The 25,832-nt window shown below is 42.1% G+C and overlaps 1 protein-coding gene across 1 annotated transcript; it reads left to right on the forward strand.

Moving 5' to 3' along the window:
* Positions 1-25,288, forward strand: LOC115128096 (NLR family CARD domain-containing protein 3-like). Its single transcript, XM_065016958.1, has 11 exons — positions 1-103; positions 2,517-2,705; positions 10,486-10,602; positions 13,773-13,857; positions 13,999-14,227; positions 14,604-16,392; positions 16,677-16,850; positions 19,354-19,527; positions 19,829-20,002; positions 21,216-21,262; positions 21,685-25,288. The coding sequence occupies exons 2-11, from the start codon at positions 2,533-2,535 to the stop codon at positions 22,215-22,217; spliced, it is 3,495 nt and encodes a 1,164-aa protein (XP_064873030.1). The 5' UTR covers positions 1-103; positions 2,517-2,532; the 3' UTR covers positions 22,218-25,288.
* The last annotated feature ends 544 nt before the right edge of the window (positions 25,289-25,832 follow it).

Raw genomic sequence — 25,832 nt, forward strand, 5'->3', positions numbered from 1 at the left:
TTGTGCATGTAGCCCTCGCCGTTACAAGATGACTGTGGAAACATATTTCTCTGTTAGAAGCAGGATAAATGTGTTGATTTGAAGGAAAGACGGGCAGATTCTGGTAAGTCTTGGCTAATTATTATGAAGTTAGGTCGTAGTCAGACATTCAATAGAAAGACTTGAGATATGATTCTTTATGTTTTTTTTATTTATTTTTTTACCTTTTTTTATTTCACCTTTATTTAACCAGGTAGGCTAGTTGAGAACACCTTTATTTAACCAGGTAGGCTAGTTGAGAACACCTTTATTTAACCAGGTAGGCTAGTTGAGAACACCTTTATTTAACCAGGTAGGCTAGTTGAGAACACCTTTATTTAACCAGGTAGGCTAGTTGAGTTGAGAACACTAGTTGAGAACACCTTTATTTAACCAGGTATTTGAGAACAAGTTCTCATTTACAACTGCGACCTGGCCAAGATAAAGCATAGCAGTGTGAACAGACAACACAGAGTTACACATGGAGTAAACAATTAACAAGTCAATAACACAGTAGAAAAAAATGGGCAGTCTATATACAATGTGTGCAAAAGGCATGAGGAGGTAGGCGAATAATTACAATATTGCAGATTAACACTGGAGTGATAAATGATCAGATGGTCATGTACAGGTAGAGATATTGGTGTGCAAAAGAGCAGAAAAGTAAATAAATAAAAACTGTGGGGATGAGGTAGGTGAAAATGGGTGGGCTATTTACCAATAGACTATGTACAGCTGCAGCGATCGGTTAGCTGCTCAGATAGCAGATGTTTGAAGTTGGTGAGGGAGATAAAAGTCTCCAACTTCAGCGATTTTTGCAATTCGTTCCAGTCACAGGCAGCAGAGTACAGGTAGAGATATTGGTGTTGCACATATGGAGCCTCAACAAACAGTTATGATTATTATTAATGACACAAAACATGGAGGTGATAAATATCAGTCACAACTACATGTTCATGTGATGCATTAAATCACCTGACTGTTTGGATGTATCTGTTAGTAAATTATTCATTTCTAAGAGATAATGAATAAATGAGAACAATTGACATTCAATAATTAGTTGTGACTGTTAACCACAACCAACATGTTGGATCTCTGTTTAGTTGTTACTGTGTTAACCACAACCAACATGATGGATCTCTGTTTAGTTGTCACTGTGTTAACCACAACCAACATGATGGATCTCTGTTTAGTTGTCACTGTGTTAACCACAACCAACATGTTGGATCTCTGTTTAGTTGTCACTGTGTTAACCACAACCAACATGATGGATCTCTGTTTAGTTGTCACTGTGTTAACCACAACCAACATGATGGATCTCTGTTTAGTTGTCACTGTGTTAACCACAACCAACATGTTGGATCTCTGTTTAGTTGTCACTGTGTTAACCACAACCAACATGATGGATCTCTGTTTAGTTGTCACTGTGTTAACCACAACCAACATGATGGATCTCTGTTTAGTTGTTACTGTGTTAACCACAACCAACATGTTGGATCTCTGTTTAGTTGTCACTGTGTTAACCACAACCAACATGTTGGATCTCTGTTTAGTTGTCACTGTGTTAACCACAACCAACATGTTGGATCTCTGTTTAGTTGTCACTGTGTTAACCACAACCAACATGTTGGATCTCTGTTTAGTTGTCACTGTGTTAACCACAACCAACATGTTGGATCTCTGTTTAGTTGTCACTGTGTTAACCACAACCAACATGTTGGATCTCTGTTTAGTTGTCACTGTGTTAACCACAACCAACATGTTGGATCTCTGTTTAGTTGTCACTGTGTTAACCACAACCAACATGTTGGATCTCTGTTTAGTTGTCACTGTGTTAACCACAACCAACATGTTGGATCTCTGTTTAGTTGTCACTGTGTTAACCACAACCAACATGTTGGATCTCTGTTTAGTTGTCACTGTGTTAACCACAACCAACATGTTGGATCTCTGTTTAGTTGTCACTGTGTTAACCACAACCAACATGTTGGATCTCTGTTTAGTTGTCACTGTGTTAACCACAACCAACATGTTGGATCTCTGTTTAGTTGTCACTGTGTTAACCACAACCAACATGTTGGATCTCTGTTTAGTTGTCACTGTGTTAACCACAACCAACATGTTGGATCTCTGTTTAGTTGTCACTGTGTTAACCACAACCAACATGTTGGATCTCTGTTTAGTTGTCACTGTGTTAACCACAACCAACATGTTGGATCTCTGTTTAGTTGTCACTGTGTTAACCACAACCAACATGTTGGATCTCTGTTTAGTTGTCACTGTGTTAACCACAACCAACATGTTGGATCTCTGTTTAGTTGTCACTGTGTTAACCACAACCAACATGTTGGATCTCTGTTTAGTTGTCACTGTGTTAACCACAACCAACATGTTGGATCTCTGTTTAGTTGTCACTGTGTTAACCACAACCAACATGTTGGATCTCTGTTTAGTTGTCACTGTGTTAACCACAACCAACATGCTGGATCTCTGTTTAGGGGTTTGTGCTCTAAAATGAGTCTCTCTGGGGAGAGAGAGGAGGGGGGCCCAGCCTCTAAAATGAGACTCTCTCGGGGGAGAGAGGAGGGGGGCCCAGCCTCTAAAATGAGCCTCTCTCGGGGGAGAGAGGAGGGGGGCCCTGCCTCTACAATGACTCTCTTTCTGGAACATGACACCAGAGCTAAGAGGTGAGATGACAATTCTGTTGAATAATTATTATGTTTATTTCCAAAATGCTATATCCCCCCCCAAAAATCCCATCTGTTTTTTCATCAGATTGCTAATGGATGTGAACCTTCAATATTATTGTCCTCTGATTTTTTATTCATAGATTTCAGATGTTTATAAAACTGTTGTTTAGCTGGAATGGAATGTTAGTATCCTGTATATTAGACTGTGATATGTAGTTGTCTCACCTAGATATCTATATATCCATTGGAATGGAATGTTGGTATCCTGTATATTAGACTGTGATATGTGGTTGTCTCACCTAGATATCTATATATCCATTATTTAACAGGAATGTTGGTATCCTGTATATTAGACTGTGATATGTGGTTGTCTCACCTAGATATCTATATATCCATTATTTAACAGGAATGTTGGTATCCTGTATATTAGACTGTGATATGTGGTTGTCTCATCTAGATATCTATATATCTATTATTTAACAGGAATCTTGGTATCCTGTATATCTGGCTGTGATATGTGGTTGTCTCACCTAGATATCTATATATCCACTGTTGTCTCACCTAGATATCTATATATCCATTGTTTATCAGGAATGTTGGTATCCTGTATATTTGACTGTGATATGTGGTTGTCTCATCTAGATATCTATATATCCATTATTTAACAGGAATCTTGGTATCCTGTATATCTGGCTGTGATATGTGGTTGTCTCACCTAGATATCTATATTTACATTTACATTTAAGTCATTTAGCAGACGCTCTTATCCAGAGCGACTTACAAATTGGTGCATTCACCTTATGACCTCCAGTGGAACAGTAGTGCATCTAAATCTTTTCAGGGGAGGGGGTGAGAGGGATTACTTTATCCTATCCTAGGTATTCCTTAAAGAGGTGGGGTTTCAGGTGTCTCCGGAAGGTGGTGATTGACTCCGCTGTCCTGGCGTCGTGAGGGAGTTTGTTCCACCATTGGGGGGCCAGAGCAGCGAACAGTTTTGACTGGGCTGAGCGGGAACTGTACTTCCTCAGTGGTAGGGAGGCGAGCAGGCCAGAGGTGGATGAACGCAGTGCCCTTGTTTGGGTGTAGGGCCTGATCAGAGCCTGGAGGTACTGAGGTGCCGTTCCCCTCACAGCTCCGTAGGCAAGCACCATGGTCTTGTAGCGGATGCGAGCTTCAACTGGAAACCAGTGGAGGGAGCGGAGGAGCGGGGTGACGTGAGAGAACTTGGGAAGGTTGAACACCAGACGGGCTGCGGCGTTCTGGATGAGTTGTAGGGGTTTAATGGCACAGGCAGGGAGCCCAGCCAACAGCGAGTTGCAGTAATCCAGACGGGAGATGACAAGTGCCTGGATTAGGACCTGCGCCGCTTCCTGTGTGAGGCAGGGTCGTACTCTGCGGATGTTGTAGAGCATGAACCTACAGGAACGGGCCACCGCCTTGATGTTAGTTGAGAACGACAGGGTGTTGTCCAGGATCACGCCAAGGTTCTTAGCGCTCTGGGAGGAGGACACAATGGAGTTGTCAACCGTGATGGCGAGATCATGGAACGGGCAGTCCTTCCCGGGAGGAAGAGCAGCTCCGTCTTGCCGAGGTTCAGCTTGAGGTGGTGATCCGTCATCCACACGGATATGTCTGCCAGACATGCAGAGATGCGATTCGCCACCTGGTCATCAGAAGGGGGAAAGGAGAAGATTAATTGTGTGTCGTCTGCATAGCAATGATAGGAGAGACCATGTGAGGTTATGACAGAGCCAAGTGACTTGGTGTATAGCGAGAATAGGAGAGGGCCTAGAACAGAGCCCTGGGGGACACCAGTGGTGAGAGCACGTGGTGTGGAGACGGATTCTCGCCACGCCACCTGGTAGGAGCGACCTGTCAGGTAGGACGCAATCCAAGCGTGGGCCGCGCCGGAGATGCCCAACTCGGAGAGGGTGGAGAGGAGGATCTGATGGTTCACAGTATCGAAGGCAGCCGATAGGTCTAGAAGGATGAGAGCAGAGGAGAGAGAGTTAGCTTTAGCAGTGCGGAGCGCCTCCGTGATACAGAGAAGAGCAGTCTCAGTTGAATGACTAGTCTTGAAACCTGACTGATTAGGATCAAGAAGGTCATTCTGAGAGAGATAGCGGGAGAGCTGGCCAAGGACGGCACGTTCAAGAGTTTTGGAGAGAAAAGAAAGAAGGGATACTGGTCTGTAGTTGTTGACATCGGAGGGATCGAGTGTAGGTTTTTTCAGAAGGGGTGCAACTCTCGCTCTCTTGAAGACGGAAGGGACGTAGCCAGCGGTCAGGGATGAGTTGATGAGCGAGGTGAGGTAAGGGAGAAGGTCTCCGGAAATGGTCTGGAGAAGAGAGGAGGGGATAGGGTCAAGCGGGCAGGTTGTTGGGCGGCCGGCCGTCACAAGACGCGAGATTTCATCTGGAGAGAGAGGGAGAAAGAGGTCAGAGCACAGGGTAGGGCAGTGTGAGCAGAACCAGCGGTGTCGTTTGACTTAGCAAACGAGGATCGGATGTCGTCGACCTTCTTTTCAAAATGGTTGACGAAGTCATCTGCAGAGAGGGAGGAGGGGGGGAGGGGGAGGATTCAGGAGGGAGGAGAAGGTTGCAAAGAGCTTCCTAGGGTTAGAGGCAGATGCTTGGAATTTAGAGTGGTAGAAAGTGGCTTTAGCAGCAGAGAGAGAAGAGGAAAATGTAGAGAGGAGGGAGTGAAAGGATGTCAGGTCCGCAGGGAGGCGAGTTTTCCTCCATTTCCGCTCGGCTGCCCGGAGCCCTGTTCTGTGAGCTCGCAATGAGTCGTCGAGCCACGGAGCGGGAGGGGAGGACCGAGCCGGCCTGGAGGATAGGGGACATAGAGAGTCAAAGGATGCAGAAAGGGAGGAGAGGAGGGTTGAGGAGGCAGAATCAGGAGATAGGTTGGAGAAGGTTTGAGCAGAGGGAAGAGATGATAGGATGGAAGAGGAGAGAGTAGCGGGGGAGAGAGAGCGAAGGTTGGGACGGCGCGATACCATCCGAGTAGGGGCAGTGTGGGAAGTGTTGGATGAGAGCGAGAGGGAAAAGGATACAAGGTAGTGGTCGGAGACTTGGAGGAGTTGCAACGAGGTTAGTGGAAGAACAGCATCTAGTAAAGATGAGGTCGAGCGTATTTCCTGCCTTGTGAGTAGGGGGAAGGTAAGAGGGTGAGGTCAAAAGAGGAGAGGAGTGGAAAGAAGGAGGCAGAGAGGAATGAGTCAAAGGTAGGCGTGGGGAGGTTAAAGTCGCCCAGAACTGTGAGAGGTGAGCCGTCCTCAGGAAAGGAGCTTATCAAGGCATCAAGCTCATTGATGAACTCTCCGAGGGAACCTGGAGGGCGATAAATGATAAGGATGTTAAGCTTGAAGGGGCTGGTAACTGTGACAGCATGGAATTCAAAGGAGGCGATAGACAGATGGGTAAGGGGAGAAAGAGAGAATGACCACTTGGGAGAGATGAGGATCCCGGTGCCACCACCCCGCTGACCAGAAGCTCTCGGGGTGTGCGAGAACACGTGGGCAGACGAAGAGAGAGCAGTAGGAGTAGCAGTGTTGTCTGTGGTGATCCATGTTTCCGTCAGTGCCAAGAAGTCGAGGGACTGGAGGGAGACATAGGCGGAGATGAACTCTGCCTTGTTGGCCGCAGATCGGCAGTTCCAGAGGCTACCGGAGACCTGGAACTCCACGTGGGTCGTGCGCGCTGGGACCACCAGATTAGGGTGGCCGCGTCCACGCGGTGTGGAGCGTTTGTATGGTCTGTGCAGAGAGGAGAGAACAGGGATAGACAGACACATAGTTGACAGGCTACACAAGAGGCTACGCTAATGCAAAGGAAATTGGAATGACAAGTGGACTACACGTCACGAGTGTTCAGAAAGTTAAGCTTACGTAGCAAGAATCTTATTGACTAAAATGATTAAAATGATACAGTACTGCTGAAGTAGGCTAGCTGGCAGAGGCTGCGTTGTTGACTATGTAGGCTAGCTGGCATTGGCTGCGTTGTTGACACTACACTAATCAAGTCGTTCCGTTGAGTGTAATAGTTTCTACTGTGCTGCTATTCGGGGCTAGCTGGCTAGCTAGCAGTGTTGATTACGTTACGTTGCGTTAAAAGAACGACAATAGCTGGCTAGCTAACCTAGGAAATCGCTCTAGACTACACAATTATCTTTGATACAAAGACGGCTATGTAGCTAGCTATGTAGCTAGCTACAACGATCAAACAAATCAAGCCGTTGTACTGTAATGAAATGAAAAATGTGATACTACCTGTGGAGCGCTACGATCAAACAAATCAAGCGAAATGCGACCGGAATGTTGAGTGCAGAAGTTCTGTTCGGTAGACACACTCTAAACTACACTGTTCTAATCAAGTCGTTCAGTTGAGTGTAATAGTTAGACGTTGGCTAGCTGTTGGCTAGCTAGCAGAGTCTCCTATGTTAAGGACGACATAAAACTACACACTCTAAACTACACAATTATCTTGGGTACGAAGACAGCAAAGACAACTATGTAGCTAGCTAACACTACACTAATCAAGTCGTTCAGTTGAGTGTAATAGTTGTGCTGCTAATCGGTAGACGGTGGACTAGCTAACGGTGGACGTTAGCTAGCTGGCTAGCTGCAGGGCAGTGTAGACTGCGTTAGGACGACGAAATACGATAATTACGCAATTATCTATGATACAAAGACGGCTATGTAGCTAGCTATGTAGCTAGCTACGATCAAACAAATCAAGCCGTTGTACTGTAATGAAATGAAAAATGTGATACTACCTGTGGAGCGAAGCGAAATGCGACCGGAATGTTGAGTGCAGAAGTTCTGTTCGGTAGACGTTGGCTAGCTGTTGGCTAGCTAGCAGAGTCTCCTATGTTAAGGACGACATAAAACTACTCTAAACTACACAATTATCTTGGGTACGAAGACAGCAAAGACAACTATGTAGCTAGCTAACACTACACTAATCAAGTCGTTCAGTTGAGTGTAATAGTTGTGCTGCTAATCGGTAGACGGTGGACTAGCTAACGGTGGACGTTAGCTAGCTGGCTAGCTGCAGGGCAGTGTAGACTGCGTTAGGACGACGAAATACGATAATTACGCAATTATCTATGATACAAAGACGGCTATGTAGCTAGCTAAGAAGAAATTGCTAAGATTAGACAAATCAAACCGTTGTACTATAATGAAATGTAATGAAATGTAATACTACCTGCGGACCGAGTGCAGATGCGACCGCTCGCTCCAACCCGGAAGTCTCCGGGTATCCTGTTAAAAATCCATTATTTAACAGGAATGTTGGTATCCTGTATATTAGACTGTGATATGTGGTTGTCTCACCTAGATATCTATATATCCATTATTTAACAGGAATCTTGGTATCCTGTATATCTGGCTGTGATATGTGGTTGTCTCACCTAGATATCTAGATATCCACTGTTGTCTCACCTTGGTATCTATATATCCATTATTTAACAGGAATCTTGGTATCCTGTATATGAGACTGTGATATGTGGTTGTCTCACCTAGATATCTATATATCCATTATTTAACAGGAATGTTGGTATCCTGTATATTAGACTGTGATATGTGGTTGTCTCACCTAGATATCTATATATCCATTATTTAACAGGAATGTTGGTATCCTGTATATCTGACTGTGATATGTGGTTGTCTCCCCTAGATATCTAAAGATGAATGCCCTTACAACAGGAAAATAATCTAGCAGCAGCAGGAAATATGAATTATTATGTGGATTATAATTCATTAACAATTTATCAGGGCAAATCAAGTTTGACATTTTTAAAGTGGAAATTCCAAACTATAGAAGCTTTTTAAAAGCTAAAATACACTACAATACAGCAACTGTCCTGTAAGTCCCTCTGGGCCCGGTTTCCCAATAGAGATGGAATTTAGACCACTGAACTAGGGTCTGCAGTGACTCCTCTAGTACTGAGATGCCTTAGACCACTGAACCAGGGTCTGTAGTGACTCCTCTAGTACTGAGATGTCTTAGACCACTGAACCACTTGGGAGCCCGTATTCGTTTCCAGTAAAAGGTGTCCAAACTAAACAAAATGCATGTCCCTGACCTCTTTTTAAGATGTGGCCAATTTAAACAGCCAGAATATGTTTTTTAAAGTAAAAAATGTGTTGTTTCTAAATGGCGGGGCAGGTTTGAGATCTAAGGAATTAAGCACAAAAATACTCTCAGCTGCCTCACCATGAGGCTAATGTCTATACGTCAATTAATTAATTAAATCAAATTGTTTGTCACATGCGCTGAATATCGTGAAATGCTTGCTTACAAGCCCCTAACCAACAATGCAATTTTAAGAAAATACCTAAAAAGTAAGAGATAAGAAAAAGTATAATAATGAATAATAATGAAGGGTTTTAGGGTATGTAAAGAGTTATTAAAGTGACTATGCATGGATAATAACAGAGAGTAGCAGCAGTGTAGAGGGGGGTAATGCAAATAGTCTGGGTAGCCAGTTGATTAGATGTTCAGGAGTCTCATGGCTTGGGGTTAGAAGCTGTTTAGAAGCCTCTTGGTCCTAGACTTGGCCCTCCAGTACCGCTTGACGTGTAGTAGCAGAGAGAACAGTCAATTTTATGACTAGGTCCTGGTGGCTGGAGTCAACCTCTGTTGTTTTAGGGCCTTCCTCTGACACCGCCTGGTATAAAAATCCTGGATGGCAGGAAGGTTTGGTGATGTGGACACAAGGCTTGCTCTCAACCTGCATTTAATTGCTAAATACGAACCATCTGTTGTGCCTTGGTCATTGTATTTTGGTCGTTATATATTTGTTCAGGCCAGGGTGTGACATGGGTTTATTGTGTTGTCTTAGTTGCCATACCAGGCAGTGATGCAACCCTGGGTTTCACAGGATGCTCTCCATGGTGCAGCTGTAGAACGTTTTGATGATCTGAGGAATGTTCTGGGTATACAGGCAAAATGCAACCACAGACTATACGTCACTCATTACTTTTTTCTATTAGGCCTGTGTTGCTTTAGGAGAGCAAATAAAATAGTGACTATCTACTAAAGTATTGGGAATAAACAGACTTGAAATAGAAAAGACAATATTGGTCTTTCAATATATAAATTACATCATGCAATCCTAGCGGTCAGCAAATTTAGGTCAACATGCCCTTCGTTTGAGTGTTGAATTTGACAATGAATGTTCTGTTTCTACTAAAGTAGGGGGAGCGAGAAAACTAAACTAATCTTCTGAAATTTCATTTGTGGTCTTAAGCTGCCATCTATTGGAATTATGTAGCAACTGCAGGAGTACTGAATAATGTCTAATTCTTTACTAAAGCAGTAATTACTCAAATATAACATTTTCTAGTTGAATTTACCACTTACAACTATAAAATAACCATTTATAGCATGACAAACAATTAAACTGACATAAACCAAAACCTAAAAACATTTAGTTTTGCTACATATATATTTTTTGCTGACTGGATCGAGCCGGTTGGTCTCATTTGAGAGTGATCCAGAAATAATAGCATTTTGCAAAAAAAATATTACTATTTGTCTCTCTGAAATTAAACCATCAAGTGATAGATTTAGTAACATTGAACAACCCCATGACGAGATAGTGAAAAAACACACCAATCTCGTTCATAATTTCACGAAACTATAACTGCTAATTTACGAACAATTCTGATAATTGATATATAGCGTTATGGAATGAAACTCTTATGTTTCCCCATCTGAGCTCAGAGTAGATGAGAGATGTAATGTTTGTCCCTGTTGTGTTGAAGACCAATCAAGCAGGAGAGACCAGCCTCCCCTGTTCCCAGCTGTGTGTCCATGAAGAGTGACTGGTCTATGAGTCAACCTTTACAGTTTAGAGAGGGAGACTTTTCTACTGAACCAAGGTAAGAATAACTAATGGGTCATGATAGGTGAGTTAAACAACACTGTCTCTCTTCCGGGGTTGACAGAGATGGCCGCCTCGCTTCGCGTTCCTAGGAAATATGCAGTATTTCGTTTTTTTAATGTTATTTCTTACATTGGTACCCCAGGTAATCTTAGGTTTCATTACATACAGTCAGGAGGAACTACTGACTATAAGAGCAACGTCAACTCACCATCATTATGACCAGGAATATGACTTTCCCGAAGCGGATCCTGTGTTCTGCCTTTCACCCAGGACAATGGATCAGATCCCAGCCGGCGACCCTAAACAACGTCGTCGTAAAAGGGGAAAACGAAGCGGTCTTCTGGTCAGACTCCGGAGACGGGCACATCGTGCACCACTCCCTAGCATACTTCTCGCCAATGTCCAGTCTCTTGACAACAAGGTTGATGAAATCCGAGCAAGGGTAGCATTCCAGAGGGACATCAGAGACTGTAACGTTCTTTGCTTCACGGAAACATGGCTCACTAGAGAGACACTATCAGAGTCGTGCAGCCAGCTGGTTTCTCCACGCATCGCGCAGACAGAAACAAACATCTTTCTGGTAAGAGGAGGGGCGGGGGCGTATGCCTAATGGTTAACGAGACGTGGTGTCATCACAACAACATACAGGAACTCAAGTCCTTCTGTTCACCTGACTTAGAATTCCTCACAAACAAATGTCGACTGCATTATCTACCAAGAGAATTCTCTTCGATTATAATCACAGCCATATATATTCCCCCCAAGCAGACACATCGATGGCCCTGAACAAACTTTATTTGACTCTTTGCAAACTGGAAACCACATATCCTGAGGCTGCATTCATTGTAGCTGGGGATTTAACAAGGCTAATCTGAAAACAAGACTCCCTAAATTCTATCAGCATATCGATTGCGCAACCAGGGCTGATAAAACCCTGGATCATTGTTATTCTAACTTCCGAGACCGACGCATATAAGGCCATCTCCCACCCTCCTTTCGGAAAAGCTGACCACGACTCCATTTTGTTGATCCCTGCCTACAGACAGAGACTAAAACAAGAAGTTCCCGCGCTGAGGTCTGTTCAACGCTGGTCCGACCAATCTGATTCCACACTCCAAGACTGCTTCCATCACGTGGACTGGGAAATGTTCCGCATTGCATCCAACATTGACGAATACTGTTCCACTGGATGTCACAAGGTGAAAGCACCAATTTGTAAGTCGCTCTGGATAAGAGCGTCTGCTAAATGACTTAAATGTAAATGTAAATGAATACGTGGCCATGCACGCCTCCAACTCAATCATCAAGTGTGCAGACGACACTACAGTGGTAGGCTTGATTACTAACAACGACGAGACGGCCTACAGGGAGGAGGTGAGGGCCCTCTGAGTGTGGTGTCAGGAAAATAACCTCACACTCAACGTTAACAAAACAAAGGAGATGATTTTGGACTTCAGGAAACAGCAGAGGGAACACCCCCTTATCCACATCGACGGGACAGTGGTAGAGAGGGAAGTAAGTTTTAAGGTCCTCGGCGTACACATCACAGACCAACTGAATTGGTCCACCCACACAGACAGCATTGTGAAGAAGGCGCAGCAGCGCCTCTTCAACCTCAGGAGGCTGAAGAAATTCGGCTTGTCACCAAAAGCACTCACAAACTTCTACAGATGCACAATCGAGAGCATCCTGTCGGGCTGTATCACCGCCTGGTACGGCAACTGCTCCGCACACAACCGTAAGGCTCTCCAAAGGGTAGTGAGGTCTGCACAACGCATCACCGGGGGCAATCTACCTGCCCTCCAGGACACCTACACCACCCAATGTCACAGGAAGGCCATGAAGATCATCAAGGACAACAACCACCCGAGCCACTGCCTGTTCACCCCGCTATCATCCAGAAGGCGAGGTCAGTACAGGTGCATCAAAGCTGGGACCGAGAGACTGAAAAACAGCTTCTATCTTAAGGCCATTAGACTGTTAAACAGCCACCACGAACATTGAGTGGCTGCTGCCAACATACTGACTCAACTCTAGCCACTTTAATAATAGAAATTGATGGAAATTGATGTAAAAAATGTATCACTAGCCACTTTAAACAATGCCACTTATTATAATGTTTACTCATATACTGTACTCAATATCATCTACTGCATCTTGCCATCTTTCTGTCATACATGTATCACTAGCCACTTTAAAATATGTCACTTTTATGTTTACATACCCTACATTACTCATCTCATATGTATATACTGTACTCTATACCATCTACTGCATCTTGCCTTTGCAGTTCTGTACCATCACTCATTCATATATCTTTATGTACATATTCTTTATCCCTTTACACTTGTGTGTATAAAGTAGTAGTTTTGGTATTGTTAGGTTAGATTACTTGTTGGTTATTCCTGCATTGTCGGAACTAGAAGAACAAGCATTTCGCTACACTCACATTAACATCTGCTAACCATGTGACCATTAACATCTGCTAACCATGTGACCATTAACATTTGATTTGACCATTAACATCTGCTATGTGACCATTAACATCTGCTAACCATGTGACCATTAACATTTTTGACCATTAACATCTGCTAACCATGTGACCATTAACATCTGCTAACCATGTGACCATTAACATCTGCTAACCATGTGACCATTAACATCTGCTAACCATGTGACCATTTTGCTAACCATGTGACCATTAACATCTGCTAACCATGTGACCATTAACATCTGCTAACCATGTGACCATTAACATCTGCTAACCATTGCATTAACATCTGCTAACCAACCATTAACATCACTAACCATGTGACCATTAACATCTGCTAACCATGTGACCATTAACATCTGCTAACCATGTGACCATTAACATCTGCTAACCATGTGACCATTAACATCTCATGACCATTAACATCTGCTAACCATGTGACCATTAACATCTGCTAACCATGTGACCATTAACATCTGCTAACCATGTGACCATTAACATCTGCTAACCATGTGTATGTGACAAATAACATTTGATTTGATATGATTTTCCCCATTTTTTGTTGTTGTTTTCTTAATCCATAGGCTCCTTTTGTCCATTTTCATAGTCCTAAAACAGAATTAAACAAACACAACATTCCCTCCCTATGTGTGTGTCTCATGTTTTGTCCACAGAAATCAACAAAAGAGATCAGAGTCAGAGATTCTCAGTGGTCAGCCTTCCCAGAGTCATCAAACAGACCTGGACTCCATATTCAGTGTATGTGGTCCTGTTATGTACATTTGTTTTTGTTTACCTCAAGTAAAGTTGATCTGTCAATCATTCATTAATGTATTAATGAGAAATAATATATTCTCTTTAACGTATTTACTTAATACTTATTTACTTTATTTATTTCAGTTGCTTGAAGAGAATACTATGACATTCGTGAAGAACGAGATTAAGATGTTCAAGAGGATTCTTAGTCCAGAACTCCCAGAAGGCTTTGAGAGTCAGAAACAGGATAAGGAAGTGGTGGATGCTGAAGATGAGAAGCAGGAGAGCAGTGCCAGAGAGGGGGCTCTGAAGATCACACTGCACATCCTGAGGAAAATGAACCAGAAGGAGCTTGCTGACACACTGGAGAAATGTAAGATCTGTCTGCCTCATGTTGAATGATGTTTTATAACATTTAAAAGCTGTAGCTAAAGTACAGCTAAAGTAGCTGTGTAACTCAATGATATTGTAGCAGCCTTAACACAACACCTAGTGACCTCATCAAGTAGCAGCAGGGATGTGTTGTGGTGATTCATTTAGAGAGAGAACATTAATAATACCATCAATAATACCAATAATAATATAATCAGTCACACCAGTCTGTAATGCATTATGAAAACATTTACACATTTATACAGTCAGTTAAGATAATAAATTATTATAATGTACAACTTTATACCAGTCCTACAATACTGTAGACATTAAAACATACATAATATTAATATCCTCTGTGGTATTTCTTCATTCAGATGAGCTCGCTGTGATTTGCCAACGTGAACTCAAATCTAATCTAAAGAAGAAGTGTCAATGTGTATTTGAGGGGATCGCTAAACAAGGAAACCCAACACTTCTCAATAAGATCTACACAGAGCTCTACATCACAGAGGGTGGAACAGGAGAGGTCAATAAGGAACATGAGCTGAGACAGATTGAGACAACAACCAGGAAACAAGCAAGACCAGAGACTGCAATCAAATGTAACGACATCGTCAAACCCTTAACTGGACAAGACAAACCTATCAGAACTGTGCTGACAAAGGGAGTCGCTGGCATTGGAAAAACAGTCTCTGTGCAGAAGTTCATTCTGGACTGGGCTGAAGGAAAAGCAAATCAGGATGTCCAATTTGTATTTTCATTCCCTTTCCGGGAGCTGAATTTGATGAAATTGGAAAACACTTTCATTGAACTTCTCAATCACTTCTCAATGGAAACCAAAGAATCAAGAATCTCCAACTACAACAAGTACAAAGTTCTGTTCATCTTTGATGGTCTGGATGAGTGCCGACTGCCCCTAGACTTCCAGAAGAACAAGATCTGTTGTGACGTCACAGAGTCAACCTCAGTGGATGTTCTGCTGACAAATCTCATCAAGGGAAATCTGCTTCCCTCTGCTCTCCTCTGGATAACTACCCGACCTGCAGCAGCCAATAAGATCCCTTCAGGGTATGTTGACCAGGTGACAGAGGTACGAGGGTTCAATGACCCACAGAAGGAGGAGTACTTCAAGAAGAGATTCAGTGATGAGGACCTGGCCAGCAGAATCATCTCACACATAAAGACATCAAGGAGCCTCCACATCATGTGCCACATTCCAGTCTTCTGTTGGATTTCTGCAATAGTCCTTGAACACATGTTGAAACATAAGAGAGAAGAGATGCCCAAGACTCTGACTGAGATGTACACACACCTTGTGGTGTTTCATACCAAACAGAAGAATGAAAAGTATCTTGGGAAAGAAGAGACAGGTCCACACTGGAATAAACAGAGCATTCTGTCACTGGGAAAACTGGCTTTTCAACAGCTTGTGAATGGCAATCTGATTTTCTATGAAGGAGACCTGAAGGAGGCTGGCATTGATGTCAATGAAGCCTCAGTGTACTCGGGATTGTGCACACAGTTCTTTAAAGAGGAATGTGGGCTGTACCAGGACAAGGTGTACTGCTTTGTTCATCTGAGCATTCAGGAGTTTCTGGCTGCTGTATATGTGTTCCTCTCATTCATCAACAACAATGAGAATCTAATGGACAAACTGCAATCAACGTCCAGGAACTTTTCTGCTCTGTTCAGAGACAAGCCTAAAATTACTGTCTACAAGAGTGCTGTGGATAAAGCCTTACAAAGTGAGACAGGAAACCTGGACCTTTTCCTCCGCTTCCTTCTGGGCCTCTCACTGGAGTCCAATCAGAAGCACTTACAAGGTCTACTGACAAAGACAAGAAGCAGCTCACAGAGCCATGAAAAAACAGTCAAGTACATCAAGGAGAAGATCAGGGAGAATCCCTCTCCAGAGAGGTGCATCAATCTTTTCCATTGTCTGAATGAACTGAATGACCATTCTCTAGTGGAGGAGATCCAAAGCTACCTGAGCTCAGGAAGTCTCTCAAAACCCAACCTGTCACCTGCACAGTGGTCAGCTCTGGTCTTTCTGTTGCTGACTTCAGAAAAGGAGCTGGATGTGTTTGACCTGAAGAAATACTCCAGATCAGAGGAAGGTCTTCTGAGGCTGCTGCCAGTGGTCAAAGCCTCCAGAGCTGCTCTGTGAGTAAATAAAATGACATATAAGAACTAATCATCAGGAAGAAATATTCAGTTTAGAGAAAAATATGTATTATAATATGTATATAATATTATATTGAAAAACATATTGAATAAATTCATTGATTTTCACATTAGTATAACAATATGACCATACAATTCTAGGAGATGGAAGATGAATCTATATGTTGTTTGAGAGAATAAACCAAATGCATCTACCATTGTCCTTCCACACTACTGGTGTTAAATTAACAGTGTGTTTGAAGTCATGATGATCTCTTTGTCAGGCTGTCAGACTGTGGAGTCACAGAGGAAGGCTGTGCTTCTCTGGTCTCAGCTCTGAGGTCAAACCCCTCACACCTGAGAGAGCTGGACCTGAGTAACAATGACCTGAAGGATTCAGGAGTGAAGCTGCTCTCTGATGGACTGGGGAATCCCCACTGTAAACTGGAGACTCTGAGGTCAGTATTATCAGATATGAAAGCACTTTATGTATGTAGTTCTCCCATTTGAAAAGTCGTAATTATTCGGTTATATTCACTTATAGTGTATTAAAGTAGTCATACGTTTAGTATTTGGTCCCATATTCCAAGCCTGCAGTGATTACATCAAGCTTGTGATTCTACTAACTTGTTGAATTAATTTGCAGTTTGTCTTGGTTGTGTTTTGGATGTTTTTCCGATTAGAAACTGAATGGTGAATAATGTCCTGTCATTTTGGAGTCACTTCACTTGTATTGTCAGTAAGAATAGAATATGTTTCTGAACACTTCTACATTCATGTGGATGCTACTATGATGATGAATAATCATGAATGAATCGTGAATGATGATAAATGAGAAAGCAACAGAGGCACAAAGATCAGACCCCCTCTGTTATTGGTAATGGTGAGAGGTTAGCATGTTTTGTTGTAGTCTCTGTTATTGGTAATGGTGAGAGGTTAGCATGTTTTGTTGTAGCCTCTGTTATTGGTAATGGTGAGAGGTTAGCATGTTTTGTTGTAGTCTCTGTTATTGGTAATGGTGAGAGGTTAGTATGTTTTGTTGTAGCCTCTGTTATTGGTGAGATGTTAGCATGTTTTGTTGTAGTCTCTGTTATTGGTAATGGTGAGAGGTTAGCATGTTTTGTTGTAGCCTCTGTTATTGGTAATGGTGAGAGGTTAGCATGTTTTGTTGTAGCCTCTGTTATTGGTAATGGTGAGAGGTTAGCATGTTTTGTTGTAGTCTCTGTTATTGGTAATGGTGAGAGTTTGCATGTTTTGTTGTACCCTCTGCTATTGTAATGGTGAGAGGTAATGGTGAGATGGTCAGCATGTTTTGTTGTATCCTCTGTTATTGGTAATGGTGAGTAATGGTAGACGTTGTTTTGTTGTAGCCTCTGTTATTGGTAATGGTGATGTTAGCATGTTTTGTTGTAGCCTCTGTTATTGGTAATGGTGAGAGGTTAGCATGTTTTGTTGTAGTCTCTGTTATTGGTAATGGTGAGAGGTTAGCATGTTTTGTTGTAGTCTCTGTTATTGGTAATGGTGAGAGGTTAGTATGTTTTGTTGTAGCCTCTGTTATTGGTAATGGTGAGAGGTTAGCATGTTTTGTTGTAGTCTCTGTTATCGATAATGGTGAGATGTTACCATGTTTTGTTGTATGCTCTGTTATTGGTAATGGTGGAGGTTAGCATGTTCTGTTGTAGCCTCTGTTATTGGTAATGGTGAGAGGTTAGCATGTTCTGTTGTAGCCTCTGTTATTGGTAATGGTGAGAGGTTAGCATGTTTTGTTGTAGTCTCTGTTATCGATAATGGTGAGATGTTACCATGTTTTGTTGTATGCTCTGTTATTGGTAATGGTGGGAGGTTAGCATGTTCTGTTGTAGCCTCTGTTATTGGTAATGGTGAGAGGTTAGCATGTTCTGTTGTACCCTGTGCTATTGGTAATGGTGAGAGGTCAGCATGTTTTGTTGTAGCCTCTGTTGTTGGTAATGGTGAGAGGTTAGCATGTTTTTGTTGTAGCCTCTGTTATTGGTAATGGTGAGAGGTTAGCATGTTTTGTTGTAGTCTCTGTTATTGGTAATGGTGAGAGGTTAGCATGTTTTGTTGTAGCCTCTGTTATTGGTAATGGTGAGAGGTTAGCATGTTTTGTTGTAGTCTCTGTTATTGGTAATGGTGAGAGGTTAGTATGTTTTGTTGTAGTCTCTGTTATTGGTAATGGTGAGAGGTTAGCATGTTTTGTTGTAGCCTCTGTGACTTTCTCACTCATTATTATTCATGATTCATTCATGATTTTTCTTAATCAAGGCATCATCAGGATTCATCTCGTTTGTTTAGAAACATGTTCTCTACTCACTTAGATAGAATATTCATCAAGTCACCATCCACCATTTTACTGTTGGACAATACACAACCAAAACACAACCAAAACAAACTTCAAATGCAAACAATGACTTTACTAATAAAACCTTTGACTACTTTAATACACATTGAGTGAATTGGTCAGAATACTTATGACTTCTTCAAATGGGGGGACTAGATACATGAAGTGCTTTCATTTCTAATTGTGAAACACATATGTATTAAAATACCCTCAAATAAAAGGTGAAATACTTGATCTGAAATAAAACATGTTGGAGTATAGAGCCACATTTAAAATGTTAGCTTCACTGTCTAAATAGATATGGTGTGGACTGTATACTCAATACAATCTAAATCTGATACCTCACTGTCTGTCTTCTGACTGATACTGCTTTTTAAACTGGTCTGGTAAGTCTACTATAATATTTGTACTATACATGTTTCTATCTGGAGGCAATTCTTTGACGCATTTGTCATTTTTTATGATGATACACTATTTTACGAATAGATATGGAAGGTTTCAGGACACTGATATATCTGAATATGTTGAAAAAATATATACTGCCACTATTCTCACCACCAAAGAATAGCAGTGTGATTTTAAAATGATTTGAATCTTTGCAGGCTGTCAGGGTGTCTAGTCACAGAGGAAGGCTGTGCTTCTCTGGTCTCAGCTCTGAGGTCAAACCCCTCACACCTGAGAGAGCTGGATCTGAGTAACAATGACCTGAAGGATTCAGGAGTGAAGCTGCTCTCTGCTGGACTGGGGAATCCCCACTGTAAACTGGACACTCTGAGGTCAGTATTCCTGTAGTTGGTCAACAAGTGATAACTGTTCACCAGATCCACATGTGTTTACCAGACACACACAGTCCACACCATATGTGTTTGGACAGTGAAGCTTACAGTTTTACATTTGGTGCTATGCTCCAGCATTTTGGATTTGAGATATAATATTTCATATTAGGCGACATTACAGAATGTCACCTTTTATTTGAATGGACAATGATGTATCTAAACATTTTGAAAAAATATCCTGCGACAATTTTCACCACCAAAGAATATCAGTGTGATTTTAATACGATTTGACTCTTTGCAGGCTGTCGGGCTGTCTAGTCACAGAGGAAGGCTGTGCTTCTCTGGTCTCAGCTCTGAGGTCAAACCCCTCACACCTGAGAGAGCTGGACCTGAGCTACAATCACCCAGGAGACTCAGGAGTCAGACTGCTCTCTGCTGGACTGGAGGATCCACACTGCAGACTGGAGAAACTCAAGTATGTAGAGGGTTTTTGTCAATGTTCATAGCAGACATGTTTGACTTATCAGGATTGTTAAGACAAACATTCTTATCACCACTTGGACAAAGTTATATCCTGACTCTGTGGCCAGTGTGTGTGTGTGTTTGTGTGTGCATGTGTGTGTGTCCAGTAAGTGTGTCCAGTGTGTGTCTCCCGTGTGTGTGTGTCTCCAGTGTGTGTGTGTGTGTGTCTCCAGTGTGTTTGTGTCTCCAGTTTGTGTGTGTGTGTGTGTCCAGTGTCTGTGTCTCTCCAGTGTGTGTGTGTGACCAGTGACACTGTCATGGACATTTCCTGTATTACCAAATCATGGGAGAGCAAACCACACACAAGTGTTATCATAAAGTCCCATCTTTAATTATATGAGCTTCACCATAGCCCTGTGACTCTCAGATCAATTCAGTGTCCATTAATTAATTATCTGAGAGTGCTTACAAAACAGTGCTTAGTGTCATTTATATCCAAGACACACCCATCAAAACTCACATGACAAATAACAGATCTTCGGAACATTACACAAATAACCTTTTACTTGAAAAAAGGAGTATCCTGTAGCCAGACAGCATTAGCTATAAATTATTCTTCAGTTTGGTCTCCTAAACCGAAGTTCCTATCTTGTTCTTGGTACCACTTAGAACCAAAACATTACCTCATCCAATGGCATATATCAATTGTCAATTCCAGTCACTGCCATCCTCCTCTCCCCAATGGGAAAAGTAGGGAGTTACTGGCACACAGACATTGTGGAGCCAAGAGGTAATTGGTTCCCCCTCAATCATCCCTTCACATGGTTTAAAAGGAACCTTTACATATGAAGACAAGCCTCTCTGGGGCCCAAGTAACTTTATCCACATAAGCAAACTTATGAAAATTGATAAAACATCTTATTTATCAATGTTACCTAAAGAATTCTGATTCTGCTACCACAACACACACACACACAGTACACACACACACACACACACTGGATACACACACATACAGGACACACGCTGGAGACACACAGACTCAGCGGAGACACACACACACTGGACACACATACAAACATGCTGGACACACACATACACATACACACTGGACACACACACACTGTGTGTGTGTGTGTGTGTGTGTGTGTGTGTGTGTGTGTGTGTGTGTGTTGTGGTCAGGTGTATCCCTCAATGACTGTCTGTTCTTCTGCTTACCGCTACAGTGTGGGACATGGTGGAGAGAACAGAATGAAACCTGGGCTTAGAAAATGTGAGTGTTAACTGCTGTGAAGAATATGACTAAGAATAAGTCTTAATTCAAGTTAAGTCAAAGTCAAAGACCATCATTATTACTTACTTGGTCATATTAAATATCAGCTGTAGTGTGTGTGTGTGTGTGTGTGTGTGTGTGTGTGTGTGTGTGTGTGTGTGTGTGTGTGTGTGTGTGTGTGTGTGTGTGTGTGTGTGTGTGTGTGTGTGTGTGTGTGTGTGTGTGTGTGTAATTAATGTAAATAAGTGTGTTTTATATTACCATACAGTATAACATATGATCATTCAACAAGTCTCAAGTTACCTTAACTTCTCCTTTTGATAACTTGAAACATCTACATTAAATTAATTAGTGAAACGTGAGTTAACATTCTAATGTGAATGATGATGATTTCTAATATTGTGTCTGGTTTCATCCATCAGATGTCTGTGATCTCACACTGGACCCAAACACAGTGAACAAACTCCTCTCTCTGTCTGAGGAGAACAGAAAGGTGACATGGAGGAGAGAGAAGCTGCCGTATCCTGATCACCCAGAGAGATTTGAGGTCTGTAGACAGGTGCTGTGTAGAGAGGGTCTGACTGGCCGCTGTTACTGGGAGGTAGAGTGGAGTGGGGAAGAGGCTGGTATAGGAGTGACATATAAAGGAATAAACAGGAGAGGAGGGGCTAAAGACTGTGTGATTGGGCACAATGACAAGTCCTGGAGTCTGATCTGCTATGACAACAGTTACATTGCCTGTCACAATAATAATCTCACTCCCATAGACGTCCACCCCGCCAGCTCCCACAGAGTAGGAGTGTATCTGGACTGGCCAGCCGGCACTCTGTCCTTCTATAGAGCCTCCTCTGACACACTGACCCACCTGATCACATTCACCTCCACATTCACTGAGCCCCTCTATCCAGGGTTTTGGGTGTGGTGGGATGGCGACTCAGTGTCTATTTGTCAGTGATACACACATACACACACACAGACTCAGAGACACACACACACACACACATTGGATGCAGACTCTGACACACACACTGGACGCATAGACATTGTCATGACGTTGGCCTCTTTGAGTATAGCAACCCCATCCCCCTCTCCCTGCCTCCCCTTGCCTCCTTCAACTAGGCTGCTGTGGTCAGAGGTCGTAAATTCCTGAGAAGACCTCATGTACACACAGTTATAGAGAGTAGTTTTTCATGGAGACAAAGGAAATCCTTCTACCTCACAGAACTTGAGGTACGAACAAATTTCATGTTCCGGAGAAAGTATAAAAGATCGGTGAAGAATCCAGCTACGAACTGGTCCGTTTGTCACAACTTGGGGTATTCAAACGTGTGTAGATCAGTCAATTCTTAAGTTAAAGACTTAAAGCTCAGGATTCTGTAAGTGGCTATCTCAATCAAGACATTTACTTATAGCTTCCTGTGCCAACCGGAAGTGCCTTTAATTGGGTCACACTGTCTGTTTTGAAGGGTTAAAAAAGTCACATATTTTTAAAACTTCATATGTGTGACTAGGTAACCCTCCTGAACTGTAAATCAGTCATTTCTCCCAACAGATGTCAAAGAAAAGCTCTCACACACACACACACAGCAAGGATGGAGTGAAAAAGTGCGGTGCTTAAAGACACAGAGAGCAGGCAATGTCATTACCATAATCTCTAGGCCGTGCCGAGTTCAACGAGATATCCCGCTTGACCGTAGCTCGCTCGGTCTAAGCGCAGCGACCATTAGAATAGTAGGCCCAAAATGAAGCCTGCCCCACAACGTCATTTGCTTTTGGGTGACAGTGAGAGAACCGTTAGGGTGAGAAGCACAATTCGTCCTCAGGTACGTTCCTAAGGTCCTCCCGATCCGTGCAACCCTAACCATGAACGTGTGGCATTAACCCTTAATAGTTAAAAGAAGGTGTTTACATCCAACATTTTGCATTGACTTCTCTCCCCATAGGAATACATTGCCTGCACTCCTAAATTCAACCTGAAGCCTATATGGGTTATGAATGCCGTATTAACCTGTCTTCGGTACCAGTCCATCAGGCCACTATGAGGTCTACCTGTGTTGATTCTAAGCTTCCTGGACCAACCGGTAGTGGTTAAAATCACCCTAAAAGTGTATATCCATACCCTGCCTGCAGTTTGATAGAAATAGTGCATTCAACCCTGTGTAAATCAGTCAGTTTTTATGGTAAAGACTTAAAACTCAGGATTCTGTAAAAGAATACCCCAATGAGGATATGTGTTGACGTATAGCTTCCTGTGCCAACCGGAAGTGCCATAATTGGTGTCTCAGGGGCTGTTTCGAAGGGTTAACAAAGTCAGATCTTTCCAAAACTTCATATGTGTGATTAGGCAACCCCTCTGAAATGTAAATCCATCATTTTTCCCATACAATTTCAAAGGAAAACTAAATCACACACACACAGCTTGGAAGGAGGGACACATTGGGGTGCGTAGAGACATACACTGCCTGCATTAGTTAACCTTGTTGGAACTTTTAAAGAACCGTCAGACCTAGAGTTCCGGAACTTTAGAATCCTGTTCTAGACCTCAGGTCGATAGTGCGTGGTGAGTTACGTGGCTCTAGAAGGTTCTCGGACCGAGAAACAGACTCGTACATTTGCAATGACTTCAATTCATTTTTGCATCACGAAAATGACGACATTTAGAAATGTCCCAGAGTCGCAAGACTAGGTGCATTGCGACCGTCTCGGCCCATATAGACGGACCCCAACGTTTGTCCGATAGCTCATTCAAGGACCCCATAGCAAGTTATGGAAAAAAGTGGATTTTCAGCACCAATTAGGGTCTTGCTCAAATGACCTATCAAGCCGAAACTTAGGATTCGGGGTCGCCTCAGCTAGGCCTACACATAACATCAGAAACGTAACTATGTGTTTTACGTTTTTTTTATGGTTTGAACCGAAGGCGTTGTGAATTTTGGGCCAGCTCTGAAGTATGTGATAGTTGGCTACTAAACGAGTTGGAAAAAGTGGGTTTGGTGTCAGTTTGTATCAGTTTGGTGTCAGAATGATATCTAATTGACTGATGGACGGTGACTTGCTGGTGACTCTTGTCCATTTGCAATATGTTTAAACAGTGAGGTACCATCACCAAAGTGACATTCTGAAATCAACCCTAACGAGCGATTGAGATGAACCAGAATCACTGCCCAGCCATCCCGAGTTCATCGGGCCAGTCAATTTCACATTCCTGCAGGATTTTTATAGCATGACAAATTCGTGATGGTAAATGCCCATTGAACCATATTGCAAATGCACAGTGACTTTGCAAAAGTGAGAAAACATAAACAAATGGACATGATGAAATCAACACGAGTGATGGAAAGGAACAACTATCACTGCCCGGCCATCCCGAATTCATCGGGCCAGTCAATTTTGCATTTCTGCAGGATTTTTGAGCATGCCAAATTCGTGATGGTAAATGCCCATTGAAACATATTGCAAATGCACGTGCATTTGCAATATGATTCTATAGTGAAAACAACATCACCAAATGGACATGATGAAATCAACACAACGAGTGATGGAAAGGAACAACTATCAATGCCCGGCCATTCCGAGTTCATCAGGCCAGTCAATTTTGCCTGACTGCAGGATTTTTGAGCATGTCAAATTTCTTATGCATTTTGGCCCCCAGAAAAGTGACTTTTGACTTCCTATGAAATCATATTGCAAATGGACAAATCATATTCCTTATGCACAAGTTTTAAAAAATTATGATAACAACATTTTACAAAAGTATTTTCATACAGCTCTTACACATGATTAATTGACATAAAATCGAAACAATTTTGAAAAACGGTCCAGAAAGCACTTTTTTACGAGCGTGATAAGTTTTTTTTTTAAAGTTCACATTTTCGACTTCCTATGAAATCATAATGCAAATGGACAAAACATATGCCTTATGCACAAGTAAAAAAAAACACAAAAAAAACATGATAATAAAATACGACTAAAGTATGTTGATACAGTTCTTATACGTGTGTAATCGACACAAAATTCGAAAGAATTTTTAAAAAACGGTCCAGAAAGCACTTTTTTAAGGGAGCGTGAAGATTTTTATAAAATTTTGCTACTTTTGACTTCCTATGAAATCATATTCCAAATTTAGAAAACATATGCCTTATGCACAAGTCAAAAAATAAATAAATAAATACAATTATGATAAAATTAGACAAAAGTATATTCATACATGTGTAATTGACCAAAAAAATCGAAAGAATTTCGAAAAACGGTCCAGAAAGCACTTTTTGGGGGGTGATAAGTTTTTGAAATTTTTTTTTGCTTTTGGATGTTGACTTGTGTTGCATTTGCAATATGAAAAACCACGGTGGAGTCCGCTCGCCACCTGTTGGATTTTTAAAGTGTTACAACTGGCATTTGCCATATGGCATTTGCAATCAACTTTACATGAAACGGCGCCGAATAGAGTGGTATTGGACACCGTGTATATGGTTTGTCCAGTGCCAATGACTTCCCATTCATTTTTGTCCATTTCAGGGGGGTATTCCCTAACATGTGTAAAGGATTAGCATTTTAATTGTGATAATTATCA

This window comes from Oncorhynchus nerka, unplaced genomic scaffold (assembly GCF_034236695.1).
Source record: "Oncorhynchus nerka isolate Pitt River unplaced genomic scaffold, Oner_Uvic_2.0 unplaced_scaffold_715, whole genome shotgun sequence".
NCBI lineage: Eukaryota > Metazoa > Chordata > Actinopteri > Salmoniformes > Salmonidae > Oncorhynchus > Oncorhynchus nerka.

Coding starts and splice junctions, on each gene's coding strand:
- LOC115128096 (XM_065016958.1), top strand. CDS start 2,533: ATGAGTCTCTCTGGGGAGAGAGAGGAGGGGGGCCCAGCCTCTAAAATG. Junction 10,603..13,772: donor GACTTTTCTACTGAACCAAG/GTAAGAATAACT, acceptor TTTTGTCCACAG/AAATCAACAAAAGAGATCAG. Junction 13,858..13,998: donor ACCTGGACTCCATATTCAGT/GTATGTGGTCCT, acceptor TATTTATTTCAG/TTGCTTGAAGAGAATACTAT.